Source organism: Polypterus senegalus, chromosome 10, assembly GCF_016835505.1.
Source record: "Polypterus senegalus isolate Bchr_013 chromosome 10, ASM1683550v1, whole genome shotgun sequence".
Classification (NCBI taxonomy): domain Eukaryota; kingdom Metazoa; phylum Chordata; class Cladistia; order Polypteriformes; family Polypteridae; genus Polypterus; species Polypterus senegalus.
The window spans coordinates 5,219,520-5,239,667 of NC_053163.1; the positions used below are offsets into that span (position 1 = coordinate 5,219,520).

The window sequence follows — 20,148 nt, forward strand, 5'->3', positions numbered from 1 at the left end:
GCCAGCGAAGTGCCATTTTAGAAACGTTATTTTATTGAAGACCATTGAGGTTTACGAATAAGTCCTGCATTGTGAGTGAGCATCAGTTACAGCACGACGGCCATCTGGCGTGATTCGCCTCATTGTTGAGGGCCCGAGCGGCTGGACCAGGCCAAGGGGATGGCCACGTAACATCTGCTAGGTGGTCATTTCTGGCGGGGGAGACTGGGCCGCTTGTTTGCCTTACGTTGGGGGCTGCCAACCCAGATCCTGAGCTGATGGGTGCGGCAGGGCGCTGTACCAGTGTATGCTCTCCAACCTGACCTGCCCTGAGGTTTACACTTTAGAGGGTCCGCTCATTTTCACAGTTTTTGGGAAAGGTTAAGGAAGTACGTGGAGCTAATAATGTCACCAGGACCGCAACACCTGGTGACCTGCAGGCAAAGCAGGACCTGCACTGGCACCATGCCCGTTATTAACTGCAGTGCCCCTTTGGGTTCTAATTTGGGAGCTAAAGGTGATGCTAGAAGCAGAGCCGACAATTAATTTTATTCATATACCGTAACATAAACCCTAAACATCATTTACAGTATTTAAACATCAAAATAGTTTTAATAAAAATACAAAAATAAATTCCACTGTTCAGCTTTGCACTCATCGAGCTTAACTCAAAGTCCAAATCCCAGGAATGGAACTTTGGTGCCCCCTAGTGGTCGGTTTGCGAACGTCGTTCTGCGTTAGAAAAGAATAATTCTTTACATTGATATGGCTGCTGCCTCGCAGTAAGGAGACCCGTCTGGGTTCGCTTCCCGGGTCCTCCCTTCGTGGAGTTTGCATGTTCTCCCCGGGTCTGCGTGAGTTTCCTCCCACAGTACAAAGACATGCAGGTTAGGTGAATTGGCGATCTTAAAATTGTCCCTAGTGTGTGTGCTTGGTGTGTAAGAGCGTGTGCCCTGTGGTGGGCTGGCACCCTGCCCGGGGTTTGCGCCCTGTGCCGGCTGGGATTGGCTCCTGTGACCCTGTGTTAGGATATAGCGGGTTGGACGATAACTGACTGACTGACTGACATTGATATGGCGCCTTTTCTCACTCTGCTTCAGTGAATGCGCAACGTCCATCTGGATGACAGGATGGCAGCCATTTTCTCAATGGATAAAAAATGCAAACTGACAAACAAATTCAAAGCTGAGTGAGTGACGAGAGAGCGACCGGAAGTCAAAGCACGTGAATATAGTGTCTTTACAACTAACATCTTCACATCGAGTGGTCAGGCAGGTAAAGTGACTCCTTTGGGGTCACCCCGGGAGTGTAAGGGGCAGCCTTGAAGACTTCAGGCGTAGTCCTACAGGTCAGCTTTACAGAGGCCCTGTCCTGGGGTGTCAAGAGCAGACTGGCTCTCAAAACCGGCCCCGGGCATCCTTCAACGACTGAGGTGACGAGGTGGACCCACTCAGCCCGTTATTCATTGTGATTTTCTCAAACATTTGTGATGAATACGCAGCTCGCTACTTGCTATGGGCCTATGATATGAACTTCTACTCGATCATCAAACTGCTCATTTACAGTGGAATAAACGACAACTGAGATTATAATGAAAACCTCACATGACTGAAATGTTCCATTAACTCAGTGCTTCTCAAATAGTGGGGCTCCGTCAAGGGGGGCGCGTTTGACCTCGGGGAACATGCTTTTTTATACTTGTACTTGTACTTATAACAATTTTATAGACAAATGATACTATTTATAGTCGCGGGGGGCGCGAGATGTTTTCTTCTTCCTAGGGGGGGCATGACAGAAAATAATTGAGAAGCACTGCACTGCATTAACTTAACGATAAACTATTAGTGATGGAGGCTTTTCACTTACTTTGCCCATCATCTTCTCGGGTTACACCAAACTGGCCCCTCATGCAGTGGTACCAGCGGGGCACTCCTTCACACGTGCCACCCCAATCCTAACCAAACAGAGCTCACCTGAGCAGTTTGTGACTCTTCTTGTGGAGGCCTTTAGCTTCTGGCTGACAGCCTAATTGACAGCCGTGGACCTCATTTTTGTTTCCCTCTCCGCTCCTCTTCTCGTAATCCTGTCATCATTACTCTGCCCTCAGGTTGCCTGTCTGGTGACCGGCGCTGATTTTATCCGCCCCTGTTGAACCCCCAGGCTCGAAATGCTTGTGTTCTTAGAGCATTAAAAGTGCAAATTCATTTGAAACAAAAAAACAAAAGGCGTGCCTGACAAGAAAATGTGAAAATGTTTCATTTCTATTCAGGTGCAAACTGGAGAGCATTCTGTGCCTTAAAAGGTCTTAATGTTTTTGTCGGATTTTTCACAGGACTCTTGAACTACAGCAGGGGTGTAAATGGACCCTCCATGAAGAGCTGAGTCGCCAGTGCACTGCGGAATTCCATCCATCGTCCAACAACAACAACATTTATTTCTATAGCACATTTTCATACAAATAATGGAGCTCAAAGTGCTTTACATGATGAAGTAAAGAGAAAAAAAAGACACAGTAAGAATTAAAATAAGACAACACTAATTAACATAGAATAAAACTATCTATCTATCTATTATGTAGTGCCTTTCACATCCATCTATCTATCTATCTATCTATCTATCTATCTATCTATCTATCTATCTATCTATTATATAGTGCCTTTCTATCTATCTATCTATCTATCTATCTATCTATCTATCTATCTATTATATAGCACCTTTCACTCTATCTATCTATCTATCTATCTATCTATTATATAGCACCTTTCACTCTATCTATCTATCCATTATATAGTGCCTTTCACTCTATCTATCTATCTATTATATACTGCCTTTCTATCTATCTATCTATCTATCTATCTATCTATCTATCTATTATATACTGCCTTTCTATCTATCTATCTATCTATCTATCTATCTATCTATCTATCTATCTATTATATAGTGCCTTTCACTCTATCTATCTATCTATCTATCTATCTATCTATTATATACTTCCTTTCTATCTATCTATCTATCTATCTATCTATCTATCTATCTATCTATCTATCTATCTATCTATCTATCTATTATATACTGCCTTTCACTCTATCTATCTATCTATCTATCTATCTATTATATACTGCCTTTCCTATCTTCTATCTATCTATCTATCTATCTATCTATCTATTATATAGTGCCTTTCACATCTATCTATCTATCTATCTATCTATCTATCTATCTATCTATCTATCTATCTATCTATCTAGGACGTCATCGTAGGAAGATAAAATGTGAGATTTCAATACACAACAGGAGGTCTGAAATATGAAAGTCCCCATTTTGAGAAGCACCTGAGAGTCATAGCAGACTTGGTACTTTTAACTGGCAGACAGTGTTCAGGAGCCATTAAGAAGGCTCACAGAATGTCAGGTTATATAGCGCCTTGACGTGTGCAGTACAAGTCCATGGAGGTTCTGCTCAAGCTTTGTAACAAACTGGTGAGGCCTCATCCGGAGGGAGTCCTGGGTGCAGTTTGGGTCTCCATATTACAGAAAAGACAAAGCAGCACTATAGAGAAAGTCCAGAGAAGAGGGACCAGGCTGTTTAGAGGAGTGCAAGGGATGAGTTATGAGGACAGATGGAGGGAGTTGAACCTTTTTTAGTTTAAGCAAGCAGAGAATGAGTGCAGTGGACCCCAATTGTTATACTTTGCAATACATTTGTCACAAAGAACATGAGGACATGGTTGGACACTTGTTTTGGGTACATTTAGTCCATTCTTAGAAGAATTTTCTTCGTGCAAAGAACCTCAGACACATGAAGTGTAAGTGACCAGGTCATGTGGTGGACAGCAGGACTTCAGGGATCTTCAGATCTCGACTTGATGTTATTTTGGACAGTCGAGGTGAACAGCATGGGGGTGCTGGCTGGGCTGACTGGCCTGTTGGTGTTCTGATGCTGGTCAAGTGGGAATATGAGGTGGATCTGTGAGTGCACTACTATTTGCTTCTCGTCTGTCCGTCTGCTCCTTTACTTCAGATTGTCAAAGCACCATCGACTTTGTTTATAAGAGAAATCAATTAAACAAACAGGCCGTCTGCAATCATTAAAGCCATACATAAATAAATAGATACATACTTGACGATTCCTCCGTAGACTTCATCAGGTGTCTACCTCTTTCAAGGAGGCGTTCGCGTATTCTTTGTAAAGCCCCATAGTTTAACTGGATTAAAATTAAATTCACACTGTCGACGCTGCACGAGTTCCACTTCGTTATTTTTAGTTTTGCAAACCCGTTTCTCCAGGACTTTCTCCGAAGCTCCTTCTATTTTTAACTCTGCGCCGCTTTAGGGTGATTACAAAGATTAGGAGGCTGCCAGACGGGATGGTGGAGCCCCGCCCGAGTGCCGCCCATTAAAAAGAACAGCTTGAGAGCTGCGGACGACCAGAGACGGCATGGGGGCTGCGCTGGAGATCGCGATCCTGCTGCTCGGTAAGCTCGTGCCCGGGCGTGAGACTGTGGCGTACAATGCTCGTTAGTAACACGGGCGGTATGACTTGAGTACGTGACGTGGACGGCGCTGTAGACAGAAGGGTCTCTCTCTCTCTCTTCATGAGGGGGTCTATTCGGGGGTTGTCCTTTCCAATTCTCTCATCATTCAGTTTGTTCTTTCCGGGCTTTTGTAAAAGCAGGTGCGCCCACCTGACCATGTTTGATATGTAATCGAAGTTCGGTTCCTAAACGTTGTGGGGGGCAGTCTATGGAGACCTTGACGCTGATTAAACCGCAATAATAGATAGATAGATAGATAGATAGATATGAAAGGCGCTATATAATAGATAGATAGATAGATAGATAGATAGATAGATAGATAGATAGATAGATAGATAGATAGATAGAGTGAAAGGCGCTATATGATAGACAGATAGATATGAAAGGCACTATATTATAGATAGATAGATAGACAGACATTGAAGGTGCTATATATTAGATAGATAGACATGAAAGGTGCTATATACTATATAAGAGACAGACAGATCATTTTTAATTATAAAGACCTTTATTAACAATTAGCACATTATTGCAGTCAAATTAACGGCCAAAATTCAACAACATTTAAAAATAACAAAGTTGTTCTGCTCATACTTTAGCATTAGATAGACAGATTGATATTGAAGGTGCTATATGAGATAGATAGATAGATAGATAGATAGATAGATAGATAGATAGATAGATAGATAGATAGATAGATAGATAGATAGATAGATAGATAGATAGATAATATAAGAGGTTGGTAGGAAAAGGCACTATTAGTAAGAGATAGACATGAAAACACTATAAAGAAATACATTACCTTTTTAAGACCAACTTCTTATTGATGCAAGAAAGAAATGCAGAAAGAGTTACCTGATTAAAGTAATAATAAAAGCCATAGGTGGTATATTGAATATGTGATAGAGTTTAAAAGATATATAAAGTGAAAGACACTATATAATGCATAGGTAGGTAGAAAAGGGCACTGTATAGTCAACAAATAATTATAAAAGACAATCTATAACAGACAGAAAGATGTGAAAGGCACTAGATCATAGCTGATATAAAGCACTGTGTAGTAAACAGATAATGAGGTAGACAGTGAAAGGCAGTAATAGTTAGTCACTGAAATGCAAAGTATAGCAAACAAAGGTATTTAATGGAGAGCGTGAAAGACAATTTATATAGTATAAAGAATTATGTAATAAATAATATGAAAGGTGCAATTTTAGAAATGAAAGGCACTCTAAGATAGATAGATCGTAAAAATACTAAAAAGTATCTATTTATTCAAATCCTGCCAACTATACCAAATATTATCAAATACTTTTCACTGTATCTTTAATCCTGTCTATCATATATACTAAAATACTGTCTATCTATTATATAGTGCCTTTCACATGTATTTATGTATTAGTATAACTAATAGGATTCTCTATTGTGTCACTTATACAAGCCAAACGTGTGTGTTGGGAGAAAACGTCGCTGTTTTAGACCAAACTTGCACAATCCTACGAGTAAAACCATTTTTGCTTAATCTGCACTATGTTAAAAATCAATGAATCTGTCAAAACATTTTAATGTATTGTATGGAGTAAAAAACCTCAAAAGGGGACACGCAATCATTCCAGAAGAATAGTAACAAAAATGTATAATAAAGACAAATGTACTTCATGTATCCTCCATCGATGAATCGCAAACCCTGTTAATCCAATTCTTAATAAAGACGGACCAGAGCTTACAACAAACGACCAAACCCTGATGGGTCGTCGGTCCATTGCCCTCTGGACACGTTCGGACGCGCACGCGCATGCGCACTCACGCAGACCCAATGCGGGCTCGTCAGCCGACAGAACCTCCATCTTATGTACAGACACAGACTCCGATCCTTTTCGGGCTGACTTTTTGTCCATGGTTTGGCAATGAAACTGTGAGCTACGATGGGTTCCAGTTTGGACCCCCTGGTGGTCTTTTGGCTGGCTGCTGTTTCTTTGATTGTCACCTGCTTTATTTCCTTCTTTTTAAGGTCAGCTGCTTTGCTGCATACAAGTCCAGAACTCAGGTAAGTGAGCTTTCAGTGAGAACTATTACTTATTTATTTATTTGTTTGTAAGTCGTTTTGGATATAATCTTTGCCTAAATGACCCCATTAATTGTGCCGTGTAAGGTAAACGTCGACTGGACGTCCCAAAAGTAACCGCAGTTGTGGAGCAGTCGCGGCGGGCTCATCGTTGTACTTCACAATGTTTTTAAGTTGGAGCGTTGGTCATTTCTGTTTATTTGATTAATTAAACTCAGATATGTTCTAGTTGTCTGTTTCTATTAAATATTTTTGGAACAGAGGGTCATATTAAAAACTTTGACAATCAAATGCAACTACATACATTGGCAGAGCGCATGCAATTTCTGTTTCCAAAGCACTTTACAACGTCATGTAGTTAAAACGGAGCTCCAAGCGGTCCTGTGGTGACTGTGACAGTTTTAACAGACAGCAAAGTCCAACTCCCGTCATGAAAGCTTATTTTCTGATTGACTGTTGCTAGCAGTTGATTGAAAAATTAGGGAGGAATATTTCGGACAAAACGAAATAAATAGATCCAAAAACAAATATTGTGAAATGTGACAGTAAACTAGATAAAACACACGATACGTGAGCATAAATAATAAAACATGTGTCCGTATGGTTTTAGTGCTTATTTATTTATGTATTTAACTGTTTGCGCATTTATTCATTGCAGTGACGCCGCACGTGACGCACACGCCTTGAAATCCAAATTAAAGCTGTCACTTTCACCCGTCAAAGTCGAGAGGGCGGGCTCTAGCGAGTACTGTGTTCTGATTGGTGAATCAAAAGATTAGCCAGAGTGTATTTCTGGAGAGTTTTCTGGGCTGAAGACCCCTGATTATGTGCTGTCACCAGTTGGGATGATTGTGTTACGAGTCTTGTCCTTTCCTAAATCTGCTCTTGCCGTTCTCGCACAGGACATCACACACCACACACACTCACCTTTCACCAAGTCTCACAAGCTTTTAAGAGACAGTTGACTGAGCCTGTTGAGAAGCCTTGTGGCAATGCTGGCCATCTGTTAAGCCCCACATTCACACAGGACTGTGCCCACATATGAGGGCGACTGACCACCATTGATAAAGGTTACCTCATTTTTAACTCTTTAGAACATTAGAACAATCCTGACAAGAACAGGCCATTCAGCCCAACAAAGCTCGCCAGTCCTGTCTACTGATTCCTTCCAAAAAAACATCAAGTCTAATTTTGAAAGTCCCTAAAGTCTTACTGTCCACCACGTGACTTGGTCGCTTATTCCAAGTGTCTGTCGCTCTTTGTGTAAAGAAAAACTTCCTAATGTTTGTGCGACGTTTCCCCTTCACAAGTTTCCAACTGTGTCCCCGTGTTCTTGATGAACTCATTTTAAAGTCACCATCTCAGTCCACTGCACTAATTCACTTCATAATTTTGCACACTTCAGTCAGGTCTCCTCTTCATCTCTGTGAAGGCTCAGCTCTTTTAATCTTACCTCATCACTCATCCCCTGTAGCCCTGAATCAGCCGAGTTGCTCTTCTCTGGACCTTCTCTAGTGCTGCTATGTCTTTATGGAGACCAAAACTGCACACAGGACTCCAGATGAGGCCTCATCAGTGTGTTATAAAGTCTGAGCAGAACCTCCTGTGACTTGTACTCCACACGTCAAGGCGCTATATAACCTGACATTCTGTAAGCCTTCTTAATGGCTTCTGTCTGGCAGCTGATTGTGTCGAGTCCACTATGACTCCTAAATCCTTCTCATAAGGTGGACTCCCGATTTTCAGACCTCCCATTGTGTACTCAAACCTCACATTTTTACTTCTTACTAATAATACTTGACATTTACTGACATTAAATTTTCTTTTGTTTAAACTGTAAAGGCTCAGCTCTTTTCATCTTTCCTCATAAATCATCACCCGTAGCCCTGAATCAGCCGAGTTGCTCTTCTCTGGACCTTCTCTAGTGCTGTTATGTCTTTATGGAGACCCAAACTGCCAACCGTACTCCAGATGAGACCTCACCTGTGTGTTATAAAGCCTGAGCAGAACCTCCTGTGACTTGTACTCCACACGTCAAGGCGCTATATAACCTGACATTCTGTTAGCCTTCTTAATAGCTTCTGTCTGGAAGTCGACAGCTTAGAGTCCACTATGACTCCTAAATTCTTCTCATAAGATGGACTCTCGATTTTCCGACCGCCCGTTGTGTATTCAGACCTCACATTTTTACTTCCTATGTGTCATTCTTTACATTTACTGACATTAAATTTCATCGTCCACAAATCTGCCCAACCTGTCTGCTGTCCAAGTCCTTCTGTGATGATATAACGGATTCCAAATTATCTGCTAATCCACCTATCTTGGTATCATCTGCAAACTTAACCAGCTGGTTCCTTATATTCCTATCTAAATCATTTATTGATATTAAAATCAGTGGCTCTGCACTGACCCCTGCTGGTCACCACTCTTAACATCACTCAGTTCTGATGAGGTTCATTGCACCATCACCCTCTGCTTAGGGTGTCTGAGCCAATTCTGTCCCCATCTACATATCACACCCTGAACTGCCACTTCTTTTAGTTTGATGCCCACCCTCTCATGTGGCAGCTCATCAGATGCTTTCTGATTTTATTCATCTTGACTTTCAGAAAGCAAGACCACACTTGACCATTCTCCATATAACTCGTCTCTTTTGTGTTTGTCCACCAAGTGATTTGCAGTGCGACCAGATTGTTATCAAACACTACAAATGCCTGGGGGTTTGCTAAGGTCCCTACAAATCTGTCACATAGCACTCTGGACTTGGGGGCTCCAGACGATGTAAGAAACGAGTGAGACCAGTCTCTTACCATTCATCATCAGGGCTTTAATGTCGATGGCCCTTTTGAATCTCATTAAGTTTCATCATGGCGGTCTGTGTCCACATAAGATGATGAGTGACCACCACTGACGTTGCAGAACTTACTTGAAGGTCACCACACTGGACCATTCTTACCTTTCAGACCACACCTGACCGTTCTCAAGGGGACTCATGTCTTTTTGTGGAGTTGTCCCACCTGGGCCAGACCAGACCAGACCCTAATCAAACATTTGGAATGCCTGGTACTGCCCAGATCTCTTCAGATTTGCCAGGTATCAGGCTGGCCAGATTTCAGATGATTTAAGGAAGAGGTGAAAGAGCTTGCTGAGAAACAAGTGAGGTGACTCTCTTACCACTCATTACAGAGAAACGGGGCTGGAATGTCGATGATCCTTATTGAGTTCAGTTAAGTTTGATTGCTTTGGTCTTTGCCCACAAATAACGATGATTGACCACCACTGACGTGGCTGAACTTGCTTGAAGGATCATTCATAACTCTCAGACCTCACCTGACCATCCTCAGTATCACTCATCTATTTTGTATTTGTCCTTCAACCGATTGTCAGTGTTCTCTCACCCTGATCAGACCAGGCCATTACCAAACACTGGGAGGTCTCTTCAGACTTACTGGCCAGACTCCCCCAGTCTTCATCTGCGTCCTATCTGACTGTTGATTGAAAATGTTTGCTCATTTGTCATTTTTGAGGTCCTTCACATCCACAGATCTTCATTAATAGATTCATTCTTCCTTTAAAACCCCTTTTGCTGATGTCCCCTTGGGCCACCTACGTCCTTGTTTAATTGATCTGCTGCTTCATCACCTCCTCACGATTCTGGTGCTTTTTTTTCCTCCTCAGGTGCTTATGGTTTCCCCCTAGCCAGCAATCGGATTGCAGGGGGCACTGCAGCTGAAGATGGGGCTTGGCCGTGGCAAGTGGGCATTTTTCTAAGTGGAACTTTCAACTGCGGTGGATCCCTGATCAACGAGGAGTGGGTGCTTTGTGCGGCACATTGCGTAAAGTGAGTAGAGGAGTGCTGCGGTCAGCACCGTGGATGGAGTCTCTGGTAGTGGATGTCTGACCTCACCAAGGCTCTCTTTCTAGTCAAGTTATTCACGACACTGACACGCGTGGATATGTTGTTGTTTTCCCCTCTAGGGATGTCCCTGCCTCCAAGTTTAAAGTCTACTTGGGTCTTTACAACCTCACCCAGCCCAGCTCTCACACTGTGGTCTGCAATGTCAAGAAGATTGTAATGTACCCCGGCTTTCAGACCCCAGAAACTGGACGGGATGTCACCCTTCTGCACTTGGACCAGCAGGTGACGTACACCAGCTTCATCCGTCCCATCTCTCTTCCCAATGTCAGTGATGTCTTCACAGCTCAAGATGACTGCTGGGTGACCGGCTGGGGCTCCATCAAGTTTGGAGGTGAGAGACCAGCACAGCTAGGGTCTGAAAAATTGATGTCGATGTGGACTTGTAAAGCAGCCCTCCAAGGTCAGGTCAGGTTGGGGACCCACCACATGACAAAACAGCTTAGGGTCCTAGTTGGCAACCCCCCAGTCAGACATGCGCCCAGTCCCACCCTCCAGAAATGACCCTCTGTCTGCCACAGTCAGGTGTTATGTGGGCATCCCTTTGGCCTGGTCCAGCCACTCTGGTCATCCAACAATGAATATCCAGTGAGCTGGACCACCCTTGGGTAATCGCCCCACATGACCGTAGTGCCGTAACTGATGCTCCCTCACAATGCAGGTCATGTGCCTCATTCAACACAAAGTCAAACCAGTGAGACCCAAGGACTCTCCGAAGAGACACACATTAAGAAGTCCAAGTCTCAGGTCACTGGAGAGTGTCCGTGTCTCTCAAACAGGAAGCACCAGGACTCTGAAGACTTGGACCTTCGTCCTTTTGCACCACACACCCCCTTTCAGTGACTTCATGATCCATCTACTGACTTTGTAAGTCTGTACTGGAATGATCCCAGTTGTCATAAATATAACCACCTAATTTTCCAGTGGCTTGGCTGTTGCCTGGACTGAAATTCTTCTAATTTAATGAGTCCCACCCACTGGCACCCCAGGGGGGTCACAGCTCAGTGGGACGCTTCATTGGCTAAACAGCTCAGGTTGCTCCCATCCTTTGCTAGGTGTTATACGCCAGGCAGGTAGACAAGCCGAGATCCATTTTTATTTATTTTATTTTTTTCTTCACTTTCCTTTCACCTAGTGAGTCTTCCAAAACCTGGGACTCTGCAACAAGTACAACTGCCGATCATCAACAACATGGTGTGCAACTCTACCTATAACAAGGTTGGCCGCCAGATCAGCAGTGACGTGATATGTGCTGGGTACTTGGAGGGCGGGAAGGACTCCTGCCAGGTAAGAAACTTGGAAATCATGCAAACGAGTGAAGGCTAATCAATATTCTAACAAAATCCAGGCGTGTGAAAAAGTAAGTGCACCCCATCGAATGGTTTTTCCCTTTTCAAGCTATGCGGACAACTCAAGATCTGATCTTCTGGTCTTCATTTAAACAGTATCATTAGATAAAGATGATGTGACTGCAAAAATTTGACATTGCAATCATGAATTAGATGAAAAAATTAGTAGATATGCTATTTGTGTCCACCCTTGGCTCTGCTAGTGTTGAAGCAGCGATGGGCACCCTTAGCCCAAAGAAGGCACTCGAGGTCTCAGGGTAGGCGGCAGAGTCAAACTTTGTTGTTTGACGCGCATACAGACTCCGTTCAGATGATGTGAGCGAGCAGCATTAGGGTCTCCTTACTTTTATTAGCGTTCTTATCAAGAGGTGACCTCACTTGGCTCATTTGTCACCCTTATCTGACTCCCAGCTTCCCGTTGTCCTGGTCCTTCCTCTAATTAGTTCACTAGCCTGATAAGTGTGGCACTCTCTTCTATCCATCATGCCCACTTGTCAGGCCCTCTGCCCACCTTGCACCTGTCCAGCTCCTGCCACCATTATTTCCAGTCCTCAGCTCACGTTCACCACATAGAAAGGGTGTGTGTGTGTGTGTGTGTGGTGGTTGACAGTCAGCCTCTCTTTACATACCTGACCCCTGACCTTGACTTATGAAATATTGGTGGTTTCCAGCTTTGTAGGAAAAATGCAAAATATGCAGGCACAGGCCTTGGCGTGATTTAACCCTTATTATACTAAGGTGCACTAGGAGGCAATGCTCATGATTGTCTTTGAATTTGTGCTGTCAAATGAAGGACAAAACGGCACAAAAGGGTTTGGGGTAGCCACCCCGTATACTGGAGGTTTGGGTTCAAAAACAAAGCAATGAAATCTTTCCATAACCGAGTCCAAGACAGAACTGATTTATGTGAGACAAAATGGCGGTTTTAAAGTCGGGCAGAGGAAGTGAGGTCATCAGGGACGAAACCGGAAGTGGTGTAATCGGACCACTCCTCCCGTCCCCCCACTCCCCAAAATCAGAAGTGATGTCATCGGGTCCCGGAACCCAGAACTGATGTTATTGGGGCTTCAGACCCGGAAGTGATGTCATTGGGATTAGGTGGAATTTCCTGTAACTACAGAAGAAAGTGAGAAAGGATTAGCTTACTGTGGCGGCCCCTGGTCCAGCATGGAATTGCCCTCATTCGAGCCCTTTAGCTTGTGCACATGTGTGACAATGTAAATCATCGAGTATACTTTTCTATACTAGCTGGTAGTGTCCCCTCAATTCTAGCAGTCTCTGCCATCAATGGAGAGACGCTTATTCCCACCCCTTCACATAGAATTCTCTCCACCATGGGATTTCCGAGGGATGTCTTGCACTCACAGCCCATTTCAAATTCGCCCCACAGCATCTCAGATCTCGGATTTGACTCAGCCATTCCAAAACCCTCCACTTCATTCTTTTCAGCCATTCCTTGGTGGATATACTGGTAAGGTTTAGGGTCATGGTCATGTTGCAAGGTCCACTTTCATTTTGAGATTCAATCTTCTGTAAGATGGTCTCAAGTACCCTCTGGAAGTATGAAGAATTTCCTAGTGGATTCTGTGATGGTCTGCGGTGGGCTAGAGCCCTGCCCAGGGTTTGTTTCCTGCCTTGCGCCCTGTGTTGGCTGGGATTGGCTCCAACAGACCCACGTGACCCTGTAGTTAGGATATAGCGGGTTGAATAGTGGATGGATGGATTCTGTGATGGTGAGCTGCCCAGACCCAAAAGCAGCCCCAAATCAGAACATTTCCACCACTGTGCTGTACAGTTTACATCAGATTCTCTCTTTGGCTTTTGACAAACATGTCTTGTAGTATGGTAGTCCAGCAACTCCACCTCTGCCTCATCTCTCCTTGCTCCAGAAGTCCTGGTCTTTGCCTAGATGTTTCCAGGACAAACCTTAGCCTTGCCCTGATGTCCTTTCTCTTTCCTTTTGGTACACCTCCCATGTAGATCTCCTTTGTGCAGCCTCTTTCTAATTGTAGACTCATGGACTTTGAGAGCTACCTGGGGGTCCAATGATGAAATTTTGGGCTTCCAAGAGACTTCTTTCAACCTCTGTCATTCTGGGTCAGCCTGGCCCGGACAAGTTGGCAGATGCTTAAAATGTTCTCCATTTGTAGGTGGTCGGTTGATTTATAATCATCTGCAGATTGTTTTAAACCCCATCTTAGACTCCTTGGCAGATCAAACCTTCTTTCTGAAGGCCTCAGTGAGCTCCTTTGATCTCAACACACGTTAGAGCAAATAAACCAAAGTAAATCCCTGCGGATTAAAGAAGATGCAGTCAGACAAGATCCTCTCAAGTGCTTCTTGATTTGTGGGATTTCGAGGCAGTGAGGAATGGAGGGATAGAGTTACTTCTCCACGTGCAGAATTTGCATTTATGTCTATTTGAAATGAAATGTGGCCTGATGTTTGTATAAGACGTTCACATAAAGACATGAAGCTCAGATCTTGATATGTGCATTTATGTTGGAAAACCAAATTGTAGGGTGCACTTACTTTTTCACATGGCTGCAAAAAGATAAGAACTAAAATATTTACATTAACAGTCATATAAGCAAAGTGACAATAAGTAAGTTAGCTCCTTATGTGCATGCAATACATACAGTAATGCATATAGAGTGGTGTACAAAAGTATTCATTCCCCTTGAAAGTCATCCCAATTGTCTGCATGACGATATTTATCCATTCAGTATTTCTAACGTGAACTCTTACGCTGTAACAATGCATTTCCAAGGTCCATATAAACCCAACAGTTTGCGTTTGCCTAAGCATTCAAGATCCTCCACATTCATATTTTGTCGAGACCCCTTTTTGCTTCAATGACAACCTCCATTCTTTTTGGCAATGCCAGTACGTCCCAGCTTGGCACATTGTGATTCTTCCCCCTTCTTCTTGGCAGACCCTCTAGGTTTGATGGCCCTGGTGTGTCAGTTTTCAAAGAGGGTCACCGATCCTCAGTTGGGTTCAGATCAGGGCTGTGACTCAGCCAACACCTTTGTGTTTCTGAGCCATTCTAGTGTCACTTTGGCCTCAGGCTGACGGTCCTTGTCAGATCTTCCAGATCTAGGAAGAGTCGCGGCAGTTGTTCCAAACTTCTTCCGTTTAAGAATTATGGAGGGTACTATGCTCTTGGGAACCTTTGGTGCTGCAGGGCGGTTGTTGCAGCCTTCCCCACATCTGTGCCTCGACACAATCCTGTCTCTGGGGTCTGCGGGAAATCCCTCAGATTTACGGTTTGGGTTTGTCAATTTAGGGACCTTCTGGGGGCGGCACGGTGGCGCAGTGGTAGCCTCGCAGTAAGGATCCCCAGGTTAGCTTCCCGGGTCCTCCCTACTTGGAGTTTGCATGTTTTCCCCGTGTCTGCATGGGTTTCCTCCCACAGTCCAAAGACATGCAGGTTAGGTGCATTGGTGATCCTAAATTCTCCCAAGTGTGTGTGCTTGGTGTGTGCCCTGCAGTGGGTTGGCACCCTACCCGGGGTTTGTTCCTGCCTTGCGCCCTGTGTTGACTGGGTTTGGCTCCAGCAGACCCCCATGACCCTGTAGTTAGGATGTAGCAGGTTGGATAATCGATGGATGGGACCTTCTGTGGTCAGGTGTGTGCCTTTCCTGACCAGACCAGTCAATTGACTTGACCACAGGTGGACATCTCAGAGAGCCGTAGTGTAGCACAGGGTCTGAATATTTGGGTCAAGATGACATTTTAGTTTTTTTCATTTTGTCATTCTGAGTTATTGAGTGTTGCTTGATGAAGGAGAAAAATGAATTTGAAAAGATTTTAGCTCCAGGTTTCGACATGACATAAAATTTTCAATGAAATGAAAGGGTCAGAAAACTTTCTGAGGGCCCCCTTAGAGGTAGTGGGACAAAACCAATAAAGTGAATAAAGCCACGTATGAACGTGTGAAAACGACAAGAACGCTGAGCTAAAACGGCCACGCAACGAATGTCCGACACACAAGTAACAAAGTGCTGTCACCAGAAGGCTAACGCAACGATTCAAAAAGTGTGAAAACAAATTCCTTGTTAGGTATAAGACGTAAAAAAAAAAAAAAACCTCAAATTACGAGAATTATAAGTGAAAGAAAAATGAGGAGCAGCAGCAGAACATTGAGGATGCGAATGGCACTGCAATGAAGCAGCGGCTGCCTGGCGTTCATGGAGCTCTCATCTTCACTAACTTATAACATTATTATGAGGTTACCTAAACCACAAGGAGATGTTAAAAAAGAATTTATACAAATAAGCAGCAAAAGGAGAACAATTTAGGAGTCGGCACACAGATGAAACCCAGCAGTGGATTCTTCCCATTTTGTCATTTTTGGTTTTCTCTCCGCGTCCTAACTCTTCTCTTTATTTCTCGGCAGGGAGATTCCGGAGGCCCCTTGGTGTGCAGAAGAGCTGACAGCTCCTGGGTGCAGGCTGGTATTGTGAGCTGGGGGGTGGGATGTGCCCAAGTCAACACGCCGGGGGTCTATACCCGGGTCACCGACTACGTAAACTGGATAACGGGGAACAGCAACGTTACGTCCAAAGTAGCATCCACCGTGGTACCCGCTACTAATACGACCAATGTGTCTGTCAACATCGTTGTGACAGCAGGAGCCTTCCAGTGGACGACTGCTCTTTCCATCCTGTTACCTTTCTTGCTGAGCAGACTCTGGGGCTGAAACTCGTGGAATGGACATAAGTGAGGGAAAGAAAAGAGGACGAGTAGCCGTGGCACCCAGAATAAGATTCCTGGCCGATATGTGACATTCTATCATCACGGTGGTTACATCCAGACAGCAACACCACGGGTTCAGACCTCGTTTGATAGCCATACGCTTCTGATAACTGATACGTTTGATAATGGCAGTCCTCAGAACTTTGACCTTTAACTTCCCTTTCCATAAACCGATCCAGGGTTGAATAATTAGCTAGAACTTCTGTCCTTCCTCTGATCTTTGGTGACATTCTGTTTCATGGACAATAACCTGTGTCTGCAGCTCATTCTCCAACAGCGTTTCCCCCAGATGAATTAGTAATGTTTTAGTGGGAGCCAACTCTCGGTCCTCCAAGTGTGAGCCTATGATTTAAAGTATGCAGGCGCCCGGCCCTCCTGTCCTTCTGTAAGTTGCACTGTCCTTATCACCGCTTGCTCTCCATTTATTTAGTAGTCTGAGTCGATTTGTTCTCCTGTGAAGGCTGAGATGTCTCTCTGGTATGTCTTAGTACAACTCATGTCAGGATAGCCCATGCTTGGTCACATGATTATCCTCAGCTTTCTGGTCACCAGGTGGTGAAAAAAATGTCCCAGTCCTTGATGGTGGGCTGAAGAAGCCAGTTTAAAAGTAACGTTTGCTGTAAATTATGGGGGTAACTAGCCAAGGCCTGTTCTCTTGGGTGGTGGGTGCTTTTACTGGAAGCTTCTGGTGCAAATGTGTTAGCAGACACTCCCACCCTGGGACTCTGTACTGTAAATATGGCACCATCATTCAGATGAGACATACAATTGAGGTCCTGACTCATGGGGGTCATTAAAGATCCCTGGGCATCCTTGATAAACAGCTGGGTGTTTCCTGGTGTCCTGGCTAAATTGCCCATTGAGGCCTTGCCAGTCTGGCCTCTAATTATCCTCTGTGTTTAACATCACACCTAATAGGTAATGTGTAGTGAGCCAACTGGCACAAAATGGCTGCTGTCGCATCACCCAGGTGGGTGCTACACATTAGTGGAGGTTGAAGTGGCTCCCCACTCACTATGTAAAGCACTTTGAGTAGTGAGAAAAGTGCTACATAAATTTAAATAATCATTAAATGTTTTTCCTTTTTATTTGTAGCCCTAAACTAATACGGATTTAAAGCAGTGAGCACAACAGATCCTCAACAGAGGGCGCCCTCAGTTTCCTTTATTGGTTGAAACAAATTTCTGTCACAAAGTTACTCACTGACTTGCTGGTTGTTACCCAATGGAGCACAAGGCTCTGGATATCACGGTCATTGACTTGACATTCAGTGGGAATAATAAAGAACATCAAAACGTCCTGCTGGTGCTATCCTCCGAGTCCTCAGGAGTCCATTTAAAAGAGTAAGAGCCAATCATGCGGTCGTTATCACTTAGCCACGCCAACAGAGAGCACAAATCCAGGGCACTTCATTAAGTGTCAAGTGGTGCTGAATATTTGTAGCAAAAAGCAGTTTACAGAAATATGGGCATTATGGAAACCACCTAGCTGAGGCTCGAATGTCACACAGCTTGGCAGCAAACCCCTGACCCCCAGTGGCTCCATTATGATTCATGTCTGGAGCAACCTGAAATTTTCACTGTCGTGGTGTCACGCAGTGCCCACTGCTATCTGAGGGTTGTCAGTCGGCCATAACTCCACCCATATGGGAGATTTCTGATTTAACACCCAAGCCTGGCTGGTAGGCTGTTATGAGCAGAGAGAAAATACTCGGTGGACAGTAGAGTGGGGACAAAACAACAGCAGTGGTAAGAAGGCTGGTGGTCACAAGTGCAAAGGCGAGGTCAGTGAGACCCCAAAAATGAAGTTGTACTGTGAAAAGAACCGGCACGGGAATCAGGTCAGTGCTTGAGGATGAAGCTGATAATCATTCTGTCCTGGGCACCATCATCTCGAAACGCAACCACAGGAAGAGATGCACTGATGTGGGACCACCCTCTGAAACGAAGGGTCTGTCTGTGAAAATCAGTTGTCATACAATAGGATAAAATATAATTTACACCTAACAGTCTACTATATAGAGCCTTTCACATCTGTCGGTGTGTTACTGTATATTGAGTATCTATCTATCTATCTAATCCTGCCTACTACACCAAATTCTATCTATCTATCTATCTATCTATCTATCTATCTATCTATCTATCTATCTAATCCTGCCTACTACACCAAATTCTATCTATCTATCTATCTATCTATCTATCTATCTATCTATCTATCTATCTAATCCTGCCTACCACACCAAATTCTTTCTATCTATCTATCTATCTATCTATCTATCTATCTAATCCTGCCTACTACACCAAATTCTATCTATCTATCTATCTATCTATCTATCTATCTATCTACCTATCTATCTATCTATCTATCTATCTATCTATCTATCTAATCCTGCCTACCACACCAAATTCTTTCTATCTATCTATCTATCTATCTATCTATCTATCTATCTATCTATCTATCTATCTATCTATCTATCTATTATATAGTATGTTTTACTCTCTATTGATTTATAACACATGTAGTCCATGTTTAATCCTACCAATTATACCAGATACTATCAAATAGTTTTCACTGAATTTCTCTATTTGTGTAATCCTGCCAAAAATTATAACAATAAAATATCAGCAACAACGATTCTTTCCATTTAAATAGCACTTTCCTCACTACTCAAAGTGCTGTCCATGCAGTATATGTGTTTTATACAGTCTTTCAGATCTATCAATCTATTTAGCACTCTGCACACACTCCGTATCTCTCTGTCTCTTTCACGTCTGCCTGTGTATTCCATTGCAAGTGCCCAGCAGTGTTTTTTGGTTGGACAATTCTGGTGGGGCCACAGGACCTGAGGATAGAGATGATGTCACAAGGGGCGGGGCCATCTGGAGGAGCCTTGCAGAAGTGGGTGTTTGTTTGAGTGTGTGTGTGAGTGAGTGATTGTGTGTGTGTGTGAGTGAGTGATTATGAAGCATGTAGAGGGCAGCAGTTGTTAAAGCCACTCAGCTGGTTTAAATCTCTTGGCCTGTGTTTTGTTCTGCCATAGAAATGCTGAAAAGATTTCAAACAAAGACCAGGAGATCAAACGTAAGTCAAAACAAGAACATCACCCTGATCTTTTGTCAAGCCAAAGCTAAATGCTATTTCAAAGTCAGTTTAATAATTCATTAAAAAGAACCAACTGTATACAATGAGGACCTGTCTGCAAACTGTCATCCCGTCCATCTACCAAAGGACAAGATGAAAAGACTTCTCAACATCAAATGGCAGATACTCAACACTGAGCCAGACATATAAATAAATCTCCATTAATGTCCAGTTTTTAAGTACTAAATTGTATTACAAATAAATAATCAGTGTGATTCCTGACAATGGCCGTGATTCCTCCAAAACACCCAGATGTACAAACTGAGGCGCCCTTAAAGTAAACCCAGGGGTCTCTTTGAAGGACACCTTCATCTGCGCTCACCTGAGCAATGAGAACACCGGAGAGCTGAGCGACCACGAGAGCAGTGGGGCGGCACCAGATGTAAAGAACATTTCACACACTCATAAT

The 20,148-nt window shown here is 43.6% G+C and overlaps 1 protein-coding gene across 1 annotated transcript in view; it reads left to right on the forward strand.

Annotated features, from left to right (window-relative positions):
* The window catches only part of LOC120536353, a 69,135-nt gene that overhangs the window by 31,738 nt on the left and 17,249 nt on the right, over positions 1-20,148 (forward strand). The window contains exons 13-18 of the mRNA XM_039764680.1: positions 4,393-4,450; positions 6,519-6,554; positions 10,251-10,413; positions 10,551-10,822; positions 11,624-11,775; positions 16,240-16,539. Of these exons, the coding sequence (XP_039620614.1) occupies positions 4,393-4,450; positions 6,519-6,554; positions 10,251-10,413; positions 10,551-10,822; positions 11,624-11,775; positions 16,240-16,539 (981 nt within the window). The remainder of the gene's footprint in view (positions 1-4,392; positions 4,451-6,518; positions 6,555-10,250; positions 10,414-10,550; positions 10,823-11,623; positions 11,776-16,239; positions 16,540-20,148) is intronic.